This window comes from Phyllostomus discolor, chromosome 9 (assembly GCF_004126475.2).
Source record: "Phyllostomus discolor isolate MPI-MPIP mPhyDis1 chromosome 9, mPhyDis1.pri.v3, whole genome shotgun sequence".
Classification (NCBI taxonomy): domain Eukaryota; kingdom Metazoa; phylum Chordata; class Mammalia; order Chiroptera; family Phyllostomidae; genus Phyllostomus; species Phyllostomus discolor.
In genome coordinates, this window is record NC_040911.2 from 72,016,125 (window position 1) to 72,038,203 (window position 22,079).

General features: G+C 34.4%; 2 protein-coding genes and 1 non-coding gene across 7 annotated transcripts in view; 2 read left to right on the forward strand and 1 right to left on the reverse strand.

Annotated features, from left to right (window-relative positions):
- Positions 1 to 5,253, reverse strand: part of NDUFAF5 (NADH:ubiquinone oxidoreductase complex assembly factor 5) — a 39,405-nt gene extending 34,152 nt beyond the window's left edge. Inside the window, exons 1-2 of one of the 5 annotated variants that reach the window (XM_036009558.1) lie at positions 4,976 to 5,253; positions 2,747 to 2,787 (exon numbers count right to left, since the gene is read on the reverse strand). In XM_036009558.1, the coding sequence (XP_035865451.1) occupies positions 2,747 to 2,787; positions 4,976 to 5,194 (260 nt within the window). In that variant the 5' untranslated portion in view covers positions 5,195 to 5,253. The remainder of the gene's footprint in view (positions 1 to 2,746; positions 2,788 to 4,975) is intronic. The other 4 variants (XM_036009557.1, XM_028524806.2, XM_036009559.1 and 1 more) reach the window with 4 other exon arrangements.
- Positions 5,254 to 5,427: 174 nt separating this feature from the next.
- Positions 5,428 to 22,079, forward strand: part of ESF1 (ESF1 nucleolar pre-rRNA processing protein homolog) — a 74,305-nt gene continuing 57,653 nt past the window's right edge. The window contains exons 1-8 of the mRNA XM_036009556.1: positions 5,428 to 5,447; positions 6,579 to 7,254; positions 11,918 to 12,309; positions 12,873 to 12,986; positions 15,605 to 15,705; positions 16,617 to 16,769; positions 19,057 to 19,171; positions 21,139 to 21,286. Of these exons, the coding sequence (XP_035865449.1) occupies positions 6,621 to 7,254; positions 11,918 to 12,309; positions 12,873 to 12,986; positions 15,605 to 15,705; positions 16,617 to 16,769; positions 19,057 to 19,171; positions 21,139 to 21,286 (1,657 nt within the window). The 5' untranslated portion in view covers positions 5,428 to 5,447; positions 6,579 to 6,620. The remainder of the gene's footprint in view (positions 5,448 to 6,578; positions 7,255 to 11,917; positions 12,310 to 12,872; positions 12,987 to 15,604; positions 15,706 to 16,616; positions 16,770 to 19,056; positions 19,172 to 21,138; positions 21,287 to 22,079) is intronic.
- LOC114507196 lies at positions 17,213 to 17,381 on the forward strand. The gene has a single exon (XR_003685462.1). It is a non-coding gene; the product is annotated as a U1 spliceosomal RNA (small nuclear RNA).

Consider the following 22,079-nt stretch of genomic DNA (forward strand, 5'->3'; position numbering starts at 1 on the left):
TCTTTTCTGCCTTTCAAGTTGTATGTACCAGAAAACATACCAGACAGAGAAAGTCTCTCTGGTCTAGTCATTCACAGGAACTCAGTCAACTGGCTTTTCATAAGGGTATTCCATGATATGGATTCAAGAACAGATTTAGAGGGGTATTTTAATTTGATAATATATCTGGATAAAGAAAGAAGTTAACAAGAATACATTCAGGAATGTATTATTACTACTTCTCAATTTTGCTAAGGCAGCAGATAACTTAGATATCATGTAAAATACCATGAAGTATCATATCCTAAACTAAAAACAAAATACCAACTAAATAATAGTTTACTTTTATTGCAATCTTACCAGGCTTAGCAGTATGCTAAGTGTTGAGAACTAAGTCAACACAAAGTCATTCAACTAAAAAGCAGCGATCAGAATATGAATTCAGTTAGTTTGAATCCTGAACCAGAGCCATTATCCCCTATGCTATGCTGTCTCCTCTAAATATATCATGTCATACTAATCAGTACACACATCTAATCGTAGGCCATTAGTTTATGAAAAATTTGTGGCAAGAAAACTTAAAATGTTATCCACTAATAACACTTTCCTATTGGAACCAAAAAAGTCCCTTCTCAGGTTTTTAAAAACCTATTTCAAAAATATAGAACACCAATGAGGCAGGAGATAGAATAGGAATGAGGAAGTTCTGAGACACTGCAGCTGTAGTCAGTCACTCGGCATCCTGATTTCTGAGAATCACCTTGTGACACTTGGCAAGGAGTCACACTGGCACACCAGAGCTTCAGTAGATGGCAATGTGCCTTGTTATCCTAAATTAGCATTGCAGTCTCCACCCGCACCTGGGCCCCGCCCCCGTGTGGGCAATCAAGGAGAATTATGGGACCCGATAAAGCTTGCACCCTTTTGGCAGAAGGGGGCCATTCTCTGATCAGAGGTGGCCTGCTCCAATATCTCAGGAAATGTACTTTTCTTAATAAATCTAGGTTGCTTCTCTTCTTGCTTCGCTTAACTCTGTGCAGTCTGTTCAATTCTTTGTTCATAATCACCAAAAGCCTAGACCCTGTCTCCATCTGCAACACCAGTACACAATTGGAGAAACACTGGTGAGAAAGAACCATTTATTTACCTAATACCATCTACCTTAATTGTGAATACAGCTGGTGTGGCACCACAAAGTACACAGACTTTGCAATCAGATTGACTTGAATTAGAATGCTGAGCCTGCAATTTAATGGCACTGTGACCAGAGACAAGTGATTTAACCTTGCTGTACCCCAACCACAAAATGTAAAAGTTATCATCTCCCTCAGAGTTGGTGTGAAAATCTTAGGAAATAGTGCATGTAAAGTATTTAGCCCAGTACAAATGCTCACAAAGTTATTCTGAGTTATTATGATCATTGATTAAAGCAATATTAAGCGAGCCTCAGATAACACAAATAAGACATTTAATAATCTGTGGGGGTTAGTTTTTAAAAATCATCGTAACATCAGTACTGCAATATAAACTACTCTTTCTAATAATAGAATATTAGTACAAGGACATTTAGACTGATGTTTTAAATAACTTAATTCCCAAGAGTTACTATTAGTTTAAGACACGCTTTTGGTCATTATCGCAGTTTTCTCCATAGACTATGTTTTGTTCAGTAGTATGACATAAAAAAATTATAAAATTTAAACTGATTTGGAAAATTTGTTCTATTTATTAGCTCATAGATGGCCTAAAGTCCAGACAAATAAGTGACCACAGTACAGAGAACTGACTATTTAGATCTTTAAATAGTGGAGCTAATGAAACAGATGAAATGGGGGTGATTATTTGCAACAATAAAGCTTTCTGTTCTAACTTTATGAAATTAAATCATCCTAACACTTTAGGTAGCAAGGAGATATCTCAAATATGATTGAGTCTGTGATTTTACAAAATTCCTGTTTTTTTAAACAAATGTAATAAATTCACTCCTTATTTGTCTAATTTAATGGATATCTTTTTTTAAAAAGCGAAAAAGTGATTTACTAATATCACAAAGCAATTCTACACAAAGCTATTATTTAACTGTAGTTTTCACCATGTAGTTATAAATGTGAATCTGTAAAGCTTTCCTTAAGCCTAATACAGAGCAATAAATCCATTAAGGTTTTAATAATTACTTGAAGAAGTGTTCTTTTCTCAAATCTGCCTTTATACAATTATCATAGAATACTTACTGACATTAAGAATACTTAAGATAGTACTTGAACAATGATTAAAATAAAATTAAAAAAAAAAAAAACAGAATACTTAAGATAAAATGGCCGAAGTCTCTTATAGCCTGATTGGGAAACAAATCTAGGTAGACAGAGTCTTCTTTGCTTAGATGGTCAAAGATTCTGTTATTAATTTTAGTTAAACTTTGAACGCCAGATTTAGTAAATATTATAAATTCATATGCAGTTGATTCTTTATCTCCACTTTTGGAGCTATCTTCCCATTACTGACTTTTGGCTAAATCAAGTGGATCAGTCAGTCACTCAGGTTTGGAACGAAGCTAAGCATGTGCTTCCATTCATTCTTTCTGTACACAACAGTGAAGAACACTTGCTCTTCCAGACATGAAGACAAGATACTTACAGAGGGATTAAAATCACTAACCTTGGTAATAAAGTCCAGATTCTGCCATTCCAGATATCAAACTCTCATCATCTAATTTCTCTGGTCTCCAAAGTTAGTTGTACTTTGAAGTTATGTATTTATCATCACCTACCTGGCTATGTCATATACACGATCTGCAATCCGACTGCCGACCTAAAGGATTGTAAGAGACAATGATGTACACAAATTAAGATGAGTATGTTTAACAGAGAAATAACACTCTTTTTCCAGTATTCAACAACCTATGGGTTATTTATGTTTCAACATATTTGTAAATACTTCCTTTTATCCCTTTTTCAATGTGACCACAGTAATTTCTTTTCAAATTCTAAATAGGAACATATGAAATAAAAATATCCCAGGAAAAAAACTGCAGCAAATTACTTAAGAAGTCAATTTAAAGGAAATCAAAACCAGACATATTCTACATATCTCCATTCTCTGTCTCTGTATGTATATATGCATGTATGTATGTGTACATATGTATATATGGCCTTTACATTCCATGTGCTATAAGAGCACAAGGATGAAAATCAATAAGAACATAACAGGCACATTACTGTCCACACATATTAGCATGAAGTATATAAAAGTAAAAATTTACTTAATTAGCTGGGGTATATTACAGATCAATGTTTAAACTTAATCACTTAGTTAAAAACTCTATTATTTGATGACTATTTATAAATTTTGTGGAATTCCTAAATGAGTAAACAACTTTTATGGGAAGTTATTTGTCAATTAGAAAAAGTCAGCAAATCTGAAGAAACTGCACTTCCCATCCCCTTCCCAATCCCACCTTAATTTAAAAGAGGTCATAAGGTAGGTGCCTCCTTTGCTAGGCCTGCTTCTTCTGACAGGAATAGATGTGGGAGTCTAGTATTCCCCCCATTCTACTCATTCTCTCAGAAACATCCCGGAGTTTCTAGTAGGACCAGAAAATTCAAGATATATGTGTTTCTGCTTTGGGGGGGGGGGGGGGGTATAGAAGAAATCTAGTTTCCTAGAGTCTACTTTGTATACCATGCCTAATATTATAAAAAGAACTCTCATATACTTTACTTCTGGTCTGTGTACTGGCCATGACGCAGTCAAACTGTAATCCAGGATTACAGGCATCATGAACCCTAAGAACAGAGCCAATCATCTGATCAGGCCAGGGCTTGCACATAGCTCTGTCCAAAGTGGAAGCTCAGTAAGTGTTTGTTGCATTGGCTTGATCTTCAACTTCACTCCACCTCTGAAAAAACAATTACTTAGGCCTGGGCTCAGTACTGCCTGTCCAAAGAGTAGACACCCTCAGTCTCTAGTCCGCCTGGGCAGAGAGGAGAAGGTGTCTCGAAATCACACAGACAAACCAGAGATCTTAACGTATCTTAATTTGATCTTCCTAAAAGAAAAACCAGATTCTATCACTACACTGCTTGAAACCATTCAACAGCCTCACATTCCTCTACAGGAGTGTTGGCCAATATAAAAACAGTAAGAACCACATGTGCAATTAAAATTCCTGGTAGTCACTTCACATTAAAAGGTAACAGGAGAAATTAATTTTAACATATTTGTTTAACCCAATATATCAAAAATATAATTTCAACATGTAATCAGTAAAGTTATTAGTGAAATATTTTACATCCTTTTTCACATTAAGTTACTGAAATACAGTGCATTTTACACTCACAGCACATCTCAATTGAACTAGCAGCATCTGAAATGCTCTACAGGCACATGTGGGCAGAGATTACCATATTGAATGGGTAGCTGAGATGAAGAAAATCCAAAATTCTCACCGCTTAGGGATCTAATAACCTGGGCCCATCCTGACCTCCACTCCCCCTTTCACTGTAGACCTCAACAGGGCCCTTTTGGCCGCAGAGACTCTACATTTGTCTTTCCCCTTGCTTATAAGGCTTTCCTCCCCAGACGCCAGATTTCAGCGTGGCTAATGTCTCATCATATTGTCTGCCTGAGTGGCCTCCCTGACCATTGCGGTCACTATACCACTTCACTTTATTATCTCCACTAACTTCTTTAGCTGACACCACATTTTTGTTGTTGTTCACTGTCTCACCTCCCACAAGAATGAAACCTCAAGAAGGCAGCGGACTACTCTGCCCTAGACATAAGAAGGTAGGAAGGAAAGAGGAGAGGGAGAGAGAAAAATGAATGAATGGCACCTTACAAATATCTGAGCCCCTTCCGTGTTTACAAAAGGGGCCCAGAAAGGAAGGGTGCTTCTCAAGGACACGCCGCGAGGTGAAGTCCGTGGGAGCCTGGCCGGAGCCCCGAGACCCGAAGCCGAGGCTCGTGATCGCCCTCCAGCGCTGCCCCGCGGACTCACCTCCTCCCTCACGTAGTCAAACTTCATAGGATCGGGTTGCCGAGCCGCCCAATTCTTCTGTTTCCTCTTCAAATCCCGGTCGAAGATATTTAGGGCTCTGGGCGAGGCGCTGCCAGGCGAAGAAACGCCAGAAGCAACCTTTCTGACTCCAAAGTTCTTCCCCAGGACCCTCACCGCCGGAGGTCGGCGCCACTCGAGCCAAAGCCGGGTCAGTCGCATCTTTCTGATTGAGGGCTCTTGATGGCGTGGCTACCGTGCGCATGCGCCACCGCAGATTCAGCGACTACTCAAATTCTTCGCCAAGAGAAAGAGGAAGCAGTTTGGCCCATTGCGCTTGCCATCGCAGCGGAGCGTCACGCGGAGGATTGTGGGTGCCTTCCCACGTGAGACTCGGTGAAGGCTCCTAGGCGGTGAAGGCTGTAGGGTTCAACAAGGTCTGTGAAAGGGGCCGAACCAGTTTCTGACAGGAATCGTAAGGGTCGCGCGGTCTCTCCTTGCATTTTTAGACTCTTTGTTCGGACCTTATTGACCCTTATCAGGGTCATTTCGAGGGACCTTAGTCCAATAGCAGCGTCCTGAGGTTTGGAAGCTAGGGTGACCCTCGTTCCGGGACCATCCTGGTGTTACTCACTTTAGAGGGTGGGTAAAAGGGGAGGGTGGACTGCGAAGATGAGGGGGAGCGTCGGAGGTGAGGTCTGGTCGCCTGCCACCCTCTGAATATCTGACTTTTGTTGAGTACTTTCAACTGACACGCCATGATTAATACTTTTTGATGTGCAACTGGTTTATTTAAACCTTTGATTTTTCTTGGTGTATAATATTGTTTTCAATTTTTAAGAAAAAAAAATACAGCCTCATCGTCGAGGCTTGCTTTTGAAACTAATAATCGGCGACTTTTGACTCTGCAAAAATCAGATCTAGAGATACTAAACCATTAAATGACTATTTTCAAGAAACAGTATTAATTGTATACATTCGTATTTCAGGATGTTTGGGGTGGGAATCAGCCCATTTGAGCCTTGGTCAATTTTAGAGTAATAAATTACAGGAACTCGTGATATTTATGAACTAGAGTGAGACTTCATCTGCGTTTTGGAGGATGGTTGGATCTAAAAAGAGAAACTTGTGAACTACATCTGACTTGATTTTGGTCCGTTTTGTTATGAGACTAGTCTTGTAGAATTAAAGGCTGTTTGAAGTAGCATGAGGTAAGAATTAACAGTAGGACCAGATTGTAAAGGAGAAAATGAGACCAGTTGAGGCTTGGGGATTCTTAATTACATTAGTTTTAACTTGTAATGCATACAGGTATACAAACAAGTACAGAAACTGAGTGCAGTTGGCTAGCAAGCATTATCCCTGGAATTCTGCTTGTTTTTGCCTTAAATTTATTTCTTCGATTGCTCTGTAACTGAAAGATGATACTCTTGATAGTTTTTGGTTTTCTGCATGTGACTCAGAATAAGTTTCTAAATGAAATTAGACTCATTACCTTTATTTGCATTTAACTTAAACTATATTGTGAATTAATATTTTTCCCAAAACATTTTACTTAATTATATTAATACCTCTTCATTATTGTAACATTTGTTTTATTTTTCAGTATTTGGTTTCTTCAAGTATTTGTCCAGTCAAGCATTTAAAAATGTCATTTAAACAAGAAGTAATGAGTGACCAGCGGTTTAAGCGGGTTACAAAGGACCCAAGATTTTGGGAAATGCCAGAAAAGGAACGAAAAGTCAAAATTGACAAGAGATTTCGAGCAATGTTTCATGACAAAAAGTTCAAGCTGAATTACGCTGTGGATAAAAGAGGACGCCCAATTAACCACAGCACTACAGAGGACTTGAAACGTTTTTATGACCTTTCAGATTCTGATTCAGATCTCTCTGGTGAAGATAACAAAGATTTGAACCAGAAGGAAATAAAGAAGAAGAAAAAACAGAAAAATGAAATACAGTCAAAAAATCTAGTTGAGAAAACGAAAGAAACCAAGAAAATTAACCAAAAGGATTCTGGAAATAAAAACAATTTAGATAACTTGGACATAATTCAGAAAATGAAAATCTGCAAATCGAAGAAGATGAATTCAAAAATAAGTCCCAAGAAAGATAGTGAAGAATTTATAACAAAAAGTACAAAACAGGAAAAAAATAATATTCAACATAATACAGACTTGTGTCCCAAAGGAAGAGTAAGGACAGTAGACTCAGGCACTTCCGAAATTGTGAAATCTCCCAAGATCAAGTATTCTGAGACAAAAAGAGAAATGCAGTCAGGTTTGTTGGAAAAAAAATTAAGGATTCTTTGGTATTATTGATATTTATTCTGATCTTTTAAAAATGTAAATATATAGTTTTTTATATTGCATGAATTATCAAGTGCTTATTTAGAAGTATAAAAATATAAAAGAAAAATATATCACTATTTTTGATTTGGTACTATAATATCTAGAAGAGATACAAAAATTTGAGTCTGGAGGTTAAACATAAATTTGGTTTGTGATGGGCACTAGTGAAAGCTGTATTCTCTAATCAGATAAAGTATTAAATGTTCTCATCAATTGATAAGAGTTGTGCCTGAAAAAGGTAATAGAGTTGGGTACTCATTCATTACTTCATTCAGCTACTTTTAGTAACTAGTATTTGACAGACAGAACATGAGTAAGACATGGTTCCCTTCTCAGGGCTACTGTTAGCACATATAATGCCTGTGAAAATTAAAGAAAGGTATGCCCTTTCTCAACACACAGAACTTATAGTTTGGGGAGGGAGAGCCTCTTTAATTGAAGCAACATGTTCTTTTTCCTTTAGCAGACGCTTAACCTTCCTTCACAGTGTGTGGCTTGGTGGGTGTAGTTTGGTCTTGATTTTAGCCTATCTTACCCGTTTGCAGATCATCTAGTGCAAAAAACAGCTCGGTACACTATGCAGGGACTCTGTTGAAAGCAGCACTTCCAGTCACCCCAGTAAATTCAATTAAAAAAAAAAAAAACACTGTCCAATAGAAATACATAATTTTGAATTTCACATTAAAAAGTAAAAAGATGCAGGTGAAGTTAATTTTATTAACACATATTTAATCCAGTATATCAAAAGTTGTTTCAATGTATAATCAATATAAAAATTAATGAGATACTCTTGTTTCATTCTTTTTCATACTGATCTTAAGTTAGATGAGCTACATTTGAGGTGCTCAATTGGCTGCTAGCTACCATTTTGGACAAAGATCCATAAAATATGCTCAGCAGAGGAGTATGAGAATTCTGAAGAAACTCAAGATATCAGAAAAGTTCATAGATGAAGTGTTATTTTGGTAAGGGTTTGGAAAAATTAAATTTGGAGATAAAAATTTGTGGGGTTTTCTACATGGAAGACTTTCTGAGCAAAGATGTGGTTGGGTATGGTCAGAGGAGATCAGTATCCCCATTTGATTAGATAATAAGGTCTCTGAAGGGGTGAGTGAATGATACAGCTAGAAATGGCTGTTTGGAACGAGATAGGACATTTGATTCTAGTTCATATTTACATGTTTACTAACCTTATTAAAATGTTGTGTTACCTCTAGCAGCAGGATGTTTTGAGTTTAGTTGTTGCTGATCATTGATGTTGCAAATGAAAATTGGTGATATTCAGATAAGTCAGACAAAGACTGATTTTGATTACAGAACCAAAGTAGGGTAGGCATCAGGAAAAGGCAGAGAGAAGTCTTTACAGGCTGAGATCACATTGTGAAGGTAGGAAGTATTGGGCAGTGGAAGAGTTCTATATAGCAGGGATTAGGGTGTCAGAGGTGGAATCACATTCCATTTATAGTGGAACCAAGCAGCAAACAAGTATAAGGAAAAGGGATAGGAGTCTACTGAAATTGGAGAATAAGATCAAAATGAGAATAGCAAGGATGGTTTGAATTTGTGAGGTAAGTTAATCTAGCAGCCTTTAAACTTCACTAGCTTTAGGGCACTGGATTAATACAACCATATGATATTGGGATTGATTTTACAGAATCTTTTTACATATCTATCTTTAATTTTCTCAATAGCCACAAGAAATTAATATATATTAATCAGAAAAGAGGGCTGAAGTGATTTATTTGAGGATACACAGATCTGAGTCTGCAACTCAAGTGTTTGAATCTTTCTACCCTGCCACATTGCTTCCTGTACTTTAGAAAAGGCATTATCTATAAGTAGAAATGAAGGGACTCCATGTATGACCTTCTTTCATTCATTGTTGATTCTTCAGTTGTCATTCAAGCAACTACTGTATGCCAGGATTTTTTTAATAGCTGTTAAGTGAAGGTGATGTGAGGAGTTGCAGTGTGTTATTATGTGTCATTTTAAAATGTCCATGCCTAGCATTTGTACCCCTAAGAATTTATTTAAAGCAAGTAATTGGGTATGCGTGCAAAGAATATGCATTGTAGCATTGTTTTTACATTTAAAAAATGTAACAGAAATCAGGGGGTTGATTAAGCAAGTTATAGTACATCCAAACATGACTATGATATATGCAGTTTTCAAAATGGTTACAAAATAGCATAAATTGTATGACCAGCTACTTAAAAATCAATCAGTGGATATATCATAGAAAACAAATTTAGGGAGTTATCTACCGAAATAACTATCCAGTTATCTCTGAATGAAAAATTGCTAGTCATCTTTTCTTTCTTTAACTATATTTTCTTTAATTTTCTTGAAATGAGCATTTATTACTTTTATAATTAGTTGGGAAATGATAAAGCATGTTTTTTTCAAGTAGCTGGATAAGTAGTAATGTTTACAATCACTGCTAGAGCAGTACCATTTGAGCATAAAGGTAATCCCACATCATCTAGCATAAGGCTTTGTACATGGTGGGCTCTGAGGAAAAATTTAGTGAATACTTCAAATGTATTTGATATTGTCAAAAATACTAAAATACTAGATCTCTTTAAATCTCCCATGTATCACACCCAATGTTGGATAAGTAGTACCACTGTCATGTGAAAAGATGTCATACGTAGGATGGTACTCAAAAATATGTTTATGTTAGTAGTCATGTATTTATATCAGCATCTTAAAAAAATTGTAAACACTGCATTTGTGAGTTCAGGGATATTTAGAACAAAGGTAATATTTAAAATTCAATTTAAAATATTCAATTTAAAGAAAAATATGGTGATATGCAAACTAATGCTTGAGAAATATTGAAATAGTAGATAGAGCTAAGTCCTCAAGGTCTTGTTTCTGAGCATATTGATTAAAAGTGAATGCTGTAACATTCTTTCACTATTATGGTTGTGTTTTTCCAATCCCATATGCAGAACTTATGATAATGCCTGTTTTTTGTCTTTTTATATCTACTGGCTAGTTATATTTTATTACTCCCACTCTCTTGTGGTTCTAAAAGCCCATTTCCTACTTTTCCTCTTAAAAAAACCGTTTCCATTTAGTTTCAGGTCATATGTCATTTTTGTGAAGCCTTCCTTATTATAAATACCTCTGTACAGGCAAATTTAGATGTGTCTCTCTGTGGTGCTTTAGAATATAGCTTCATAAATTAACAAATGATTTCTTTTTGTTTATGAACTCATTAAGAGCATGGGATCATATTACAAATCATCTCTCTTTTCCCTTGCTCGATACTTTGTACATAGTAAATACTCAATAATAAATATTTGGTCAATGAATGACTATTGCAAGGTTATAGGACCAAGAGAAAAATTAAGTTCCAATGTCATTCCTATTCTTAAACTAAGTTCCAACTTGAAGATCGATAAAACATATAAGATATACCTATATTATATATACACACAGTAGACAGAAGCATATGATTTTAGAAATAGAAAATGAGCACTTTTAGAATTGTGAGGGCTAAAAATATCTAAGTGAAATCATCTTTCACTCTTCATATATTGCTAAGTATAAGTTACAAAATTCAAGATTTAGAAAAGTTGAATATATATTAACTTTAGTATAGTATATATAATATAGTTAAAATTAATATATTACTCTTTATAAATGATATCATTCACATCATAACTTGTTATCATAACACATGCATGAGTCAAAAATTTTGTCTCTGAGTTTTCTCAGAGCTGTAGACTCTACAGCCAACAGTCTTCTATGTGTTCTTAGATGGCTCAAAGGCACTTCCAATTCAACATATCCAAAACTGAACTGATGATCTACCTCTACCAAACGAATTGGTTCTTTCCCAACATTGCTCTACTCCAAGTCTTTGTCACTGATTACTGTTTGTTTTACTTCTTGACTCTGAGAGTCAGAAGTGACTCCATTCTCTTCTCTGCATTTATACTGCCACCAATTTGGTGCTATCTTCATTTCTTTCCATAAGTACATACTGCACTTGTCTCTATTTACATCCACTCTTGTCTCCCTCCAGTCAGTTTTCTACAGCATAGTCAGTCAAGGTGATCTTCTCAATAGGCAAATCAGATGTCTTTATATTGGTGGATCTTTTCTCATGCTTTTCTGGCTGTTTGGACCATTTCCCTAATCTGTTTGTTAAACCTTGTTTACTTTTTTCTTCATCCTTCAAGTAGCAACTTACATCATTATATAACATTCCTACTTTGTACCTACCTTAGTTCTAATTACATGTCTTAAATGTGTATTGATATGATTGATTTTATTTGGTCAGTATCTGTCCATCTATCCTCTTTACTCACCTGGAGGTTTATTCGGGGCACTGATTGCTTTTCTTTTGCCAGTGATTGTATATTGAGCACATACCACACAGCAAGCACTCCATAAATATTGAATGAATGTATGAAACTACTATATGACCTGGTCTATTAAATAATTTGATTAGGCATGAATTATTACTGAATTTATATTTTCCTTTTGTCTCTTTTCTAGAAATTATACTTTTACTGGATTTCAGTTTAATTCAGTGTTTATACAGTCTCTTAATTTCTCCTTTGTTTATCTATTTGCAGTTGTTCCACTCATAGTGACAAGACACAATGATGGTTATGAAAAGTCAGCAGGTGGTAAAATGTTTGATAAAGATGCTCTGGAGGAAGTTTTAGAAAGTGCTGGTGAAATAGGAAGTGATGAAGAATCTGAAAATGGAATTACAAGCATTGGCAGAGATTCAGCTGATGATGATGACAATGATGAAAGTGAAAATGATGAGGAAGAGGAGAATGAAAGTGATGTTAGTGAGGATGATGATGAAAGTGACAGTGGCCCTGATCTTGCAAGAGGTAAAGGAAATATAGAAACTAGCTCTGAAGATGAAGAAGATATGGCAGATCTACTTCCAGAGGAATCTGGTTTTGAGCATGCTTGGAGAGAACTAGATAAAGATGCTCCTCGGGGTGATGAGGTAATCTTTTGAATAAATGAGATCATTTGTGAAGACACAAGTAGTTTTTATGGACAGTACTGATGTCATTAAATTAACTGGGAAAAACTTTATTGCTAAAGAATACTTTTGATGTCCACTCTGATTAAAACCTCTTGATATGGAATATATCTATATAAATTTGATGTCTGTTCAAGGAAATTAGAAAGTTCTACATAAATAATTAAAAATCACATGAAATTTTTAGAGAGTAACTTGAATTCAGATCCTATTGCACCTATTAGAAATGCTGCAGGGTACCATACTCAACTTCCTTCTTTATGGATGGATGCAAAATAGCTTAACAGACTTGGTAGTTAAAAAATCAGCTGATCATGATTCAAGAACTGCTAAGTAAGAAGAAGTACTTTCTGCTGACAGTTTTACTATCGTGTTATCTAACCTTCTTTTTTACATCTTGAAACTCCTTAGATAAATATTACATTGATGATTTCAGAATTTGGGAGAAAGAACAGTTTTAGTATCTTTATTTTGCAGGCATTGAGAATGACAGATTATGTAATATAAAGTTTTTCTCATTTTAGATTACACATCGATTAGCAGTTTGCAACATGGACTGGGATAGATTAAAAGCAAAAGATTTGCTTGCTCTGTTCAATTCATTTAAACCTAAAGGAGGTGTTATATTCTCTGTAAAGGTGAGAATTGATTTCATTTTGAAATAAGCATTTTAAGTTCACTTTCATTTTTTTGTCAGTTTTTCTTTTAAAGAAAATAATTTATCTGGAAATTGTTTAGTACAATTTGGTGTGAACCTGATGTAACAGATATAATAAAGGAAAGGAAGAGTAAAAGTATTATTGATGGGCTATATGATTATAAATTTAAAAACCTAAATAAATCAATAGGGAGGTTATTATAAGTTGAGTAAAGGGACAGGATATAAGATAAATATTTCAGAAATGAATTGCATTCCTTTTTTACCAGCATTACCCAATTAAGAAAATATACTATTCTTATTAGCATCAAAAACATGTAAAATCCTTGGGAATTACCTTAGACACATGACCTATATGATGTAAATTATAACACTGGATAAATTTGAAAGATTTAAATTTTGAGATACCATATTTTTAGAGTGCCAGCATTGTGATTAAGAATTCCAGGCTTTGCAGTATGACAGACCTATGTTCATATCTTTTTTTTTAAATTTGTTTGTTTTGGGGGGATTGGGGTTCAAATGTTGATTCTGATAAATGCTATGTGACCTTGGACACTTTATTAATCTCTCAAATGTTTTCTCATCTGACAAGTAGATATAACAACAGTACTTTGTAGTGTAGTTACAAGGATTGGATGAAAAAGATCTCACACTGAGTATTTAGTACAGTACCTGAAGCAGCTCTAAATAATTATGTTTGATTATTTAAAGATGTTCTACAGTTTTAGCATAGCTTCAATCAAAATTTAGTTCAAATGAAAGTTAAGGAAAAGGATACCAGTAATCACCTAAAAGAATAAAGAAGTAAAGATGACTAATGCATTTTTGAGATACCATAACAGTATAAAAGGACCCTACCAGTTATAATATCTAAACATTTTATAGTGCTATGAGAATTAACAGTTGTGGGTAAAAATAAGGAGACAAATTAATAGAATGGCATAGATAAAAATAAGAGTTTAAATGATGAGTTAAATCATGGTATTGAGATAAGTCTTTGTGTAGAGAAGTTAGTTCAGATCCCCACGTCATAAAAGGCCAAAATAAACTCCAGATGAAGTAAAGGAAAAAAATTAGAAATCCAGCCACAAAAATAGAATTGTGTTTTTGTTAAATCTTGTGTTTCAGGATATTGAGAGTAGAAACTTCTAGATTTAGAAAAGAGAAAAAACACAAAGAATCAACAGATGTCATTATATATGCATTTTAAAATTCTACATCAAAACCTAGTATATGCAACTCAAAGTACTAAAAGAAACTCAGATCCCCTAATTGATAAATTGCATATTTCACACATTTTCCAAAAAAAGTATTAATTAAATGTATATTAAGCTCAGTAGTGTCAGACAATGCAAACTAATATAATTATATTTCTTGACTCTCAAAAGTAGCCAAGATATAAAAGTACCAAATCTTAGTAAGGATGAACCCTTTTTCTTATACCCAGGACTATATCTAATCTACATGGTAAGATTGTCAGCAGTTCCTTTCTATTGGGTTGGCCAAAAAGTACATTTAGTTTTTTTGTGTGTGAAATAAAGGACACATTTTTCATTTTCACCTATAACTTTATTGATTTGGATATTTTTAGTATGTTGGCCATCTCTCACTATTGGGTTCTAGTGGGTAGCAGCCAGGGGTGCTGCTTAACATCTTTGAATGCATAAGACAGCTCCACAGCAAAGAATTATTTGGTCAATAGTACCAAAAAGCTTTGCAAACCACTTTTGATACGTTCGATCAGTCACGGCACCTTCTCTATACACTGCACAAATCTTTGTGTTTCAATTGCATTTTTACCTTGAAATGTTAAAGCATAATACACCAAAAATGTTGTCTGTCTTCTTCCATTTTTAATATTAAAATGGCTGCACAAAAAATTCACCTGTTTTAATAAATTTTTTTTTAAATGCATGGTGATATTACAGCTGTCACAATACAGCCTTAACAAAGTTGTTTGGAATGAAGTTAATGACAACTAAGCACTACTAGAACCATTATACAGAGAAAACTAAGTGAACCTTTTGGCCAACCCAATATCAAAAGGAATGTCTTTAAGGAAAGCATTGAATAAATAATATGATTTAGAGATTAGGTGGGTATTACAAAATTGTTTTTCTTCATTATGTTTTATATATTTCTTTAATAATTTTTGTGTATTTTATGTAAACTAGTTAATCCAGTCATTTTTCATGTGTGCATTTGCATTGAGTTCCTTGAACTTAGAATCTTGTTTTGTTCTTCTTAATTTTTCCCTTGGAACCCTGAACCATCTTGTCCCAGTTGATGTATGGAGATGTTCTATTTTTGTTCCCAAGTCCCACATCTGTTACTCTCCAGCCAGAGTGACTATTTAGAAGGAGATTCCTCAGGATGCTTTAGCTTCCTATAGAAGGTTTGGAAGTAAAGTCATCCTTGCTGTTTTCATTTGTAACTTAAAGTCACTGACCTTGACAGGTCTGGATATTGACAGAAAAGGAAAATATTAATTACATTTATCTTAATTTTTCTGTGTTGAAAGTTACCTTGACAGGTCTATATGTTGAAAGAAAAGGAAAATGTTAATTACATTTATCTTAATTTTTCTATGTTTAGATATATCCTTCAGAGTTTGGAAAGGAGAGGATGAAGGAAGAGCAAGTTCAAGGACCAGTAGAATTATTAAGTATTCCTGAAGATGCCCCTGAAAAGGACTGGTATTAAATCACTATAGATAATAAAACTAAGTCTTTTAAGTTCATGTTAGTAATTCAGAATTCTAGTCACTTTAAAAGGTAGAACTAAAGTTACACATGCCATTCAAAGTTAAAACAGCTTGGAGAGTAGATTAAAGTCTGTCAGAAGTAGCACACTATTCCAACAGTATTTTGGGTGTGTATTTCTATTTCTGTATTCATGAAAATAATTATTACCTTTTTTGTGGGATGTTGCTTTCCATATAAGTGGCATTGAAACGATATTTGTTCAAATTACATAACTTGTCTAATTAAGTATTAAATACAAAAATAGAGGAGTGATAAGTTCTTTGCCACGATAAAGTGAAATAGAAAAAAATTCAGGCAGTTCTTAAACCACTAGGTGGAGCTAAATGTGCACTTAATAAAGATGGTGGTTAAATACTGTAATATTGATGGCAGAAGAGAAAAGATGAAGACCCTCAAAGAATATGTAGTAGTTAAGTGAAATTAAATTTATAACTATTTAGACTTGACAACACAATTTCTTCATAACTATTTCTAATGCTTTCCTACTATATTTTATAATATAGTACTTGTCCATCAGTTTTTCTTGAGAAGGGTATGCATGGTACCAAAATTAACACACACACAAGTGATTAAGAATTAAAATCATAGGTAAGCATATGTAATTCTTATACTCTCCTTTTCTAGCTATCAAATTCCAAACAAAATACCTATTTTGTACATTGTCAAAATAGTAAATTGAACTAAAGTGTTTAACATTCATAAAGGCAAAATCATAAAGGAAGGACGGATTGGTGTGGAAGTTGTAATATATTTTTCTCTAAATAATTGCATTTATTTTTTGAAGGGAGATAGGTGTATGTGTTTTTGTATAAGTAATCTTAATGATTTTTTTCCCTTCTTAGGACCTCTAGAGAAAAACTGAGAGATTATCAATTTAAACGACTGAAGTATTATTATGCAGTAGTAGACTGTGATTCTCCTGAAACAGCCGCTAAAATTTATGAGGATTGTGATGGACTGGAATTCGAAAGTAGTTGTTCATTTGTAGACCTAAGGTAATCCATTGTGTGTTTACCAATTTAATCTCGTAGTAAACATGATTACAAGGAACAAAATATTAGAACTGGTAGTGTGCTGTGCTTTCTTATATTCTAAAAGAGGATTTTTTGCTTTTGGATGAACCCTGTCTCTTGGAATATCACCCTTAAGAAAGAAAACTGGAATGAGAAAATGATAAAGTATTTTGTATAAGCCACCCCTCATTTATATCCTTTCAAACATGTTGGCTATGTTTTTAAGATGATGGGTTATATGTAGTGATACTACTTTGCAACTGTCTTTTAGAACTAGGAACTAGGTGAATTGCTTTTATTTTAAAATAACAACGTGGGGGGCAAAGGAATTTGCTAATAAACTGGTACCTCAAAATCTGTGCTATCCAATACAGTAGCCACTAGTATATCTGGCTATTTAAATTTATTTAACTAAAAATTTTAAAGTACTGGCTGGCAGGGGAGATTCCATGATTACAGAGGTAGTTTTCCCAGCGCAGGGCTTATCCATTGCACTTAGGATGTGCTGACCCTTGTAATTTCCCCAAATGTGGGAAACCTGACCGCATAATTTGTGGTAGTAGGAGACTGCGAAAAAAAAATTTTTTTCTCTCATTTTAAATCCATTTGCTTAGACACAGAATATTGCCATCAACATAGAAAGTTCTGTTGGACAACACTGTTCTAATGCTGCTCAGTAAGTGAATGAATGGAATTGCTGCCATTGTCTTCAGACTTGGGCATTATTTTCACCATGTGCTCAGGCTTCACTGACCCAGAGCTGAAAACCCTTAGGTGGTTGTGAATGTCCATTCTAAGGAAATGGGAAGCTGAACTATCATTAGCCTAGTCCTTTGGAACCCAGTAAACCATTCTACTGTGACACTTCAGTAGAAATCACTTCTTTGTATGCAGGTTTGTTAGAGGCTTTGTTTTCAAAATGAAATGTTTTGGGGAAAAATGCATCAATTCATAGTCCCTATGGCTTTCATACTTCAAAGGCATTCCAACTGGTAGAAAAATACAAATAAAAATTTTGTTTCGTATACAAACAAAAATTGATATTTTGGGGTAAGACTTTAGTGTGCTTAAATATATAGCAAGAAGGTCATATCTCATGAGGTACCTGTTTCCTTCTCTTTTCTGTTAACAATTTCCATAGGAGATGCTTGTTTTGAATGTTTACATAGCAGTTATCAAACATTTGTTAGAATGTCATAGTCTGATTATTGTAAATTGATGTTAACATATTCTTTTCAGGATTATTCTGTTCTTTCTGTTTCCTTTTTTGGACATTTCCATGCAGTGTTAGAATAAGCTCTGGCAGTGCCTAGAAAATCAGATCAATGACCATGGAAAAATTTACATTCACTGTTTTATTTTGTCGTATATAAAAGAAAATCGAGTTTTCTACTGCCTTCCTGTGATGTAGGGAAGCCTTTTCACATCTGCCCCAAAATATAAAAGCATGCATGTTAGTAAGTTAAATATATAAATCTCAAAAACAAATGTATTTGTTTTTCTTCTACTGAGTGTGTTCAAAAGTATAGCTGGAAGACGATGTTATGTAGATATAATGAACCTTAATCACCCTTTCCTCCCCCAAAAAATCATTTTTGATGGAATATACCGCATATGCTTTTCTTGAGAAATTAAAATCTATGTAAGCTACAAAAGCTGAATATAGTAACCATGGATTATTTCTGCTTCCCCAGCACCTCCAATTCCTTCTTGGCCTAATGCCTAAGAATTGTCTAACAATTATAATGGCTAATTTACATTTAACAGCTATCTATTTGTGGGAAAAAAATTTAAGATTAGATTGTTAGGATTTTTTAGTCTTGAAGATTTAGCTTAAGCTTTTCCATATTTTCAGTAACACCTCATGTGTATGATACTTTATATTCAGAAAACTTAACCATTAATAATTCTGTTTGATCTTTAGAATATTATGTAGTAGTCCAGTGACTACACTAACAGGAGTCTAGGTCTTTTGTAACATGAGGGGTCCATGTGTGTTTACACCTGACTCATGTTAGCTGATTCCTAATGCAGGGTTTCTACCTACACAAGTTCACTTATATTTAGTAGAATTACAGATTTATAGCTTATGAATTGCAGAAATTTTGTGCCAAGGTTATTTCTAACATTGTTTGCCTCATCTACATGTGTGTTCTATAGAAACTTTTATATGGTATGTGTGTATAAACTACAACTAATTAGAAGAGAATATAAGCTGTGGTTGTTTATTACTACAGCATATGTTTAAATAAATTTGTTTGTTTCTTAGGTTTATACCAGATGATACTACTTTTGATGATGAGCCCAAGGACGTAGCTTCAGAAGTGGATTTAACAGCATATAAACCAAAATATTTCACATCTTCTGCAATGGGAACATCAACGGTATTTCTTAACTTTTAAAAATGTGTATCTGGACTTTATTTTAAGAAAAGACTTTGTGTACTATTTACTATAGCATATTTAGAAATGGACAATATTCAAAAGTTTAATTCACAAGTACAAATAAAATGAGACACAAGTGTATTTGCATTCTTATCTACTACATCTGTTTGAACCTATTTACAGATTTGTGTTATGCTTTTAAGCCTGAGTCAGTTACCTGCAAATGTTTATTTTTTCTCTTCTCCCTTTCCATACATTTTTAATCAACTAGATTCTTTAATAAGTAATATGCTAGTTATTAATAGTCTAGGGAATAATGGGAAAGAGGTAGTGGGAAGATAACTACAAATTCCAGTTAAAACAAAACTAATCAAAATTTAAAATAAGAAGACATTTTTTCTATAGGTAGTATCCAAAATTATAAGAATAATTGAAGAAGAATAACTTAGGACTACTATATACCACATTAATGCTGAATAACCCATAGTCAAAGATTTCTATCGAATTAGTTTATTATTCTGTTACATGCCATTTCCTTTCTCCCTACCTCACCCCTCCTCCTTGCCTCCCATTAACTTTCTGTCCACAACTAGACTCTGCATCAGCAATGCAGTCTTCCCACTACCTTTCTTGTGACACCATTGTTCTCTTCTGAGGATGGCCTGGTGGCAGAGAGAGGGACTTCTGTATCTTTCACATGCATGCTATGGTGGGCACTGTGTGGCCTTCATTAGTTACCGAGTATACTAAAATTCTGCCATTACTTATAAGTGAAATCTAAAAGAGCCACTTACTGCTGGGGAGTCAAGAGAGGTAGAGGAGAGTATGGAGGAATAAGTGTTGACAGACAGAGACTTGACTTGGGGTGGTAAACACACAATATAGTATACAGATTCTTTAGTAAGTAATATGTTGTGGACTTATGCACCTGAAACCTGTATATTTTGTTAACCAGTGTCATCCCAATAAATTCAATAAAAAGGAAAAAAGATTTTAAAAAATAAAAGTAGAGACAAAAAAGGAAAAATTAAAACATTAAAGATCAAAGATTCAGTCACATAAAATGAAGTCATGTTATTTTTAAAACTAAAACAGGACCAGGGCAAGCCTGTCTAGCCAGCCAGTCTAGAGTTCCTAGGGTCTGGCTGTATTATCTGTATCTGTACCAGTTCCAGCAGTGGTTTTGTGGTCATCAGCTCAAGCTTAATTATCAAAATAGGGATAATTCTGAATCCTGTGGCTAGTTAGAACCAAGACAATGGCACCTCTTTTAAAGATCAGACTCCTTGGTTTATTAGTGCTCAATTTGTTGTCCTGATCTGGGGAGATTAACCTGAGGTGGGGGGGAAAACAAGGATGTAGTACCCACCCTGTGATGATAATAAAACCTCTAATAGGACCCTTTTTGGGAACAGGGGTTGTGTACAGGACAGAAGCCAGTCACCAGATCCATTATGTTATCGATGAATTCCTATATCATGGGGTTTACTATACTTCAGTCAATAGATGCCTTAATCATCAGTGATTCTTAATCTTTTTTGCAAAATAGACCCCACTGAGATTGTGTTGAAAGCTTCATCAACAGATTTCACTTAGTTTGTTGACCTGAACTACCTAGAACTCCAAGTTAAAAAATTGCTTTCACCAACTCTTAATAATGCTAACTTCACTAGTGCATTTTTGAAATTTCTTTTCACTGCAATAATTCAAATACTGATGAATTTTTACCTCCGTTAATGGAGTACCTTAAATGTAGCAGAGAGTTAGGCAGTGGGAGATAGAAGTTAATTGAAATGATTGTTTCCACAAATAGAATACTTCTTACTAAGTGTGTCATTTATCTGTTCTAGCATGTCTTAACCTTTTTAGCTTACAGTTACATAAAAGTGATAAATAATCCTTTAACAAGTTTGGATGGCTGACATTTTCATTTATATTTATTGTTTTTTCTTTTTCATTGGTGAAAGGTGGAGATCACTTGGGATGAGACCGATCATGAAAGAATCACAACGCTCAACAGGAAGTTTAAAAAGGAAGAACTTTTGGACATGGATTTTCAAGCTTATTTAGCTTCCTCTAGTGAAGATGAAGAAGAGATAGAAGATGGGCTGCAAGGTACTTGTTAATCTTCTGGTATTCTACATTTGTAAATGCCTAAGCTAGATTTGTTAATGGAAATATGCTTTTGTAGCAGCTTAAGAGGGAATACCAAACTAAGTCTTAAGCTGTCCGCAAAGCACACTTCCATGTATTTTATACACCTTATAGTAATTGAAATTATTAAAAAAATATTTCCTTAGCCTGAATTTCTTTATCCATAAGCATTTCCTTCAAAACTTGGACGTAACCAAAAAGCCTGGCCTCGTAGACTTGTCATGGTTCACACAGTTATGCAATATCTTAACAAACCAGTAAAATGCTTTACTGCCACCCTTTTTTAAAACTAAGAACTTCTTTTAGATTGATTGAATATTTTTTACATTCCACTTTTCTCCTTAACTGGTTTAGAAGTAGACTTTCTATTTATTTAGCAATTGTCCTAGAAATTATGGCTTACAACCTTACGTTAGAAAAATCTAATGATAACTATTTTTTTACCGTCCTCCATAATATAAGAAATCTTAAAACAACTTTCATATTATCTTGCGTATAGTAATCCTAACTTTTTTCCACAGTCCCAAAGGACATTAATATTATGGTTTTTATACTTTAAGTTTACCCACATTTTCCCCACTTCTTTTCCTCTGTATTCTTTTTCTGAATCTTTTACTTTTGAGATTATTTTCATTCTGCTTTAAGTAAATCCTTGATAATTTCCAGGAGTATCTGCTGGTGTCAGACTCTCTTGAGTTTTAGTTTAATTTAAAAATGTATTTTTTCCTTCACTTGTGAAGATATTTTCACCAGT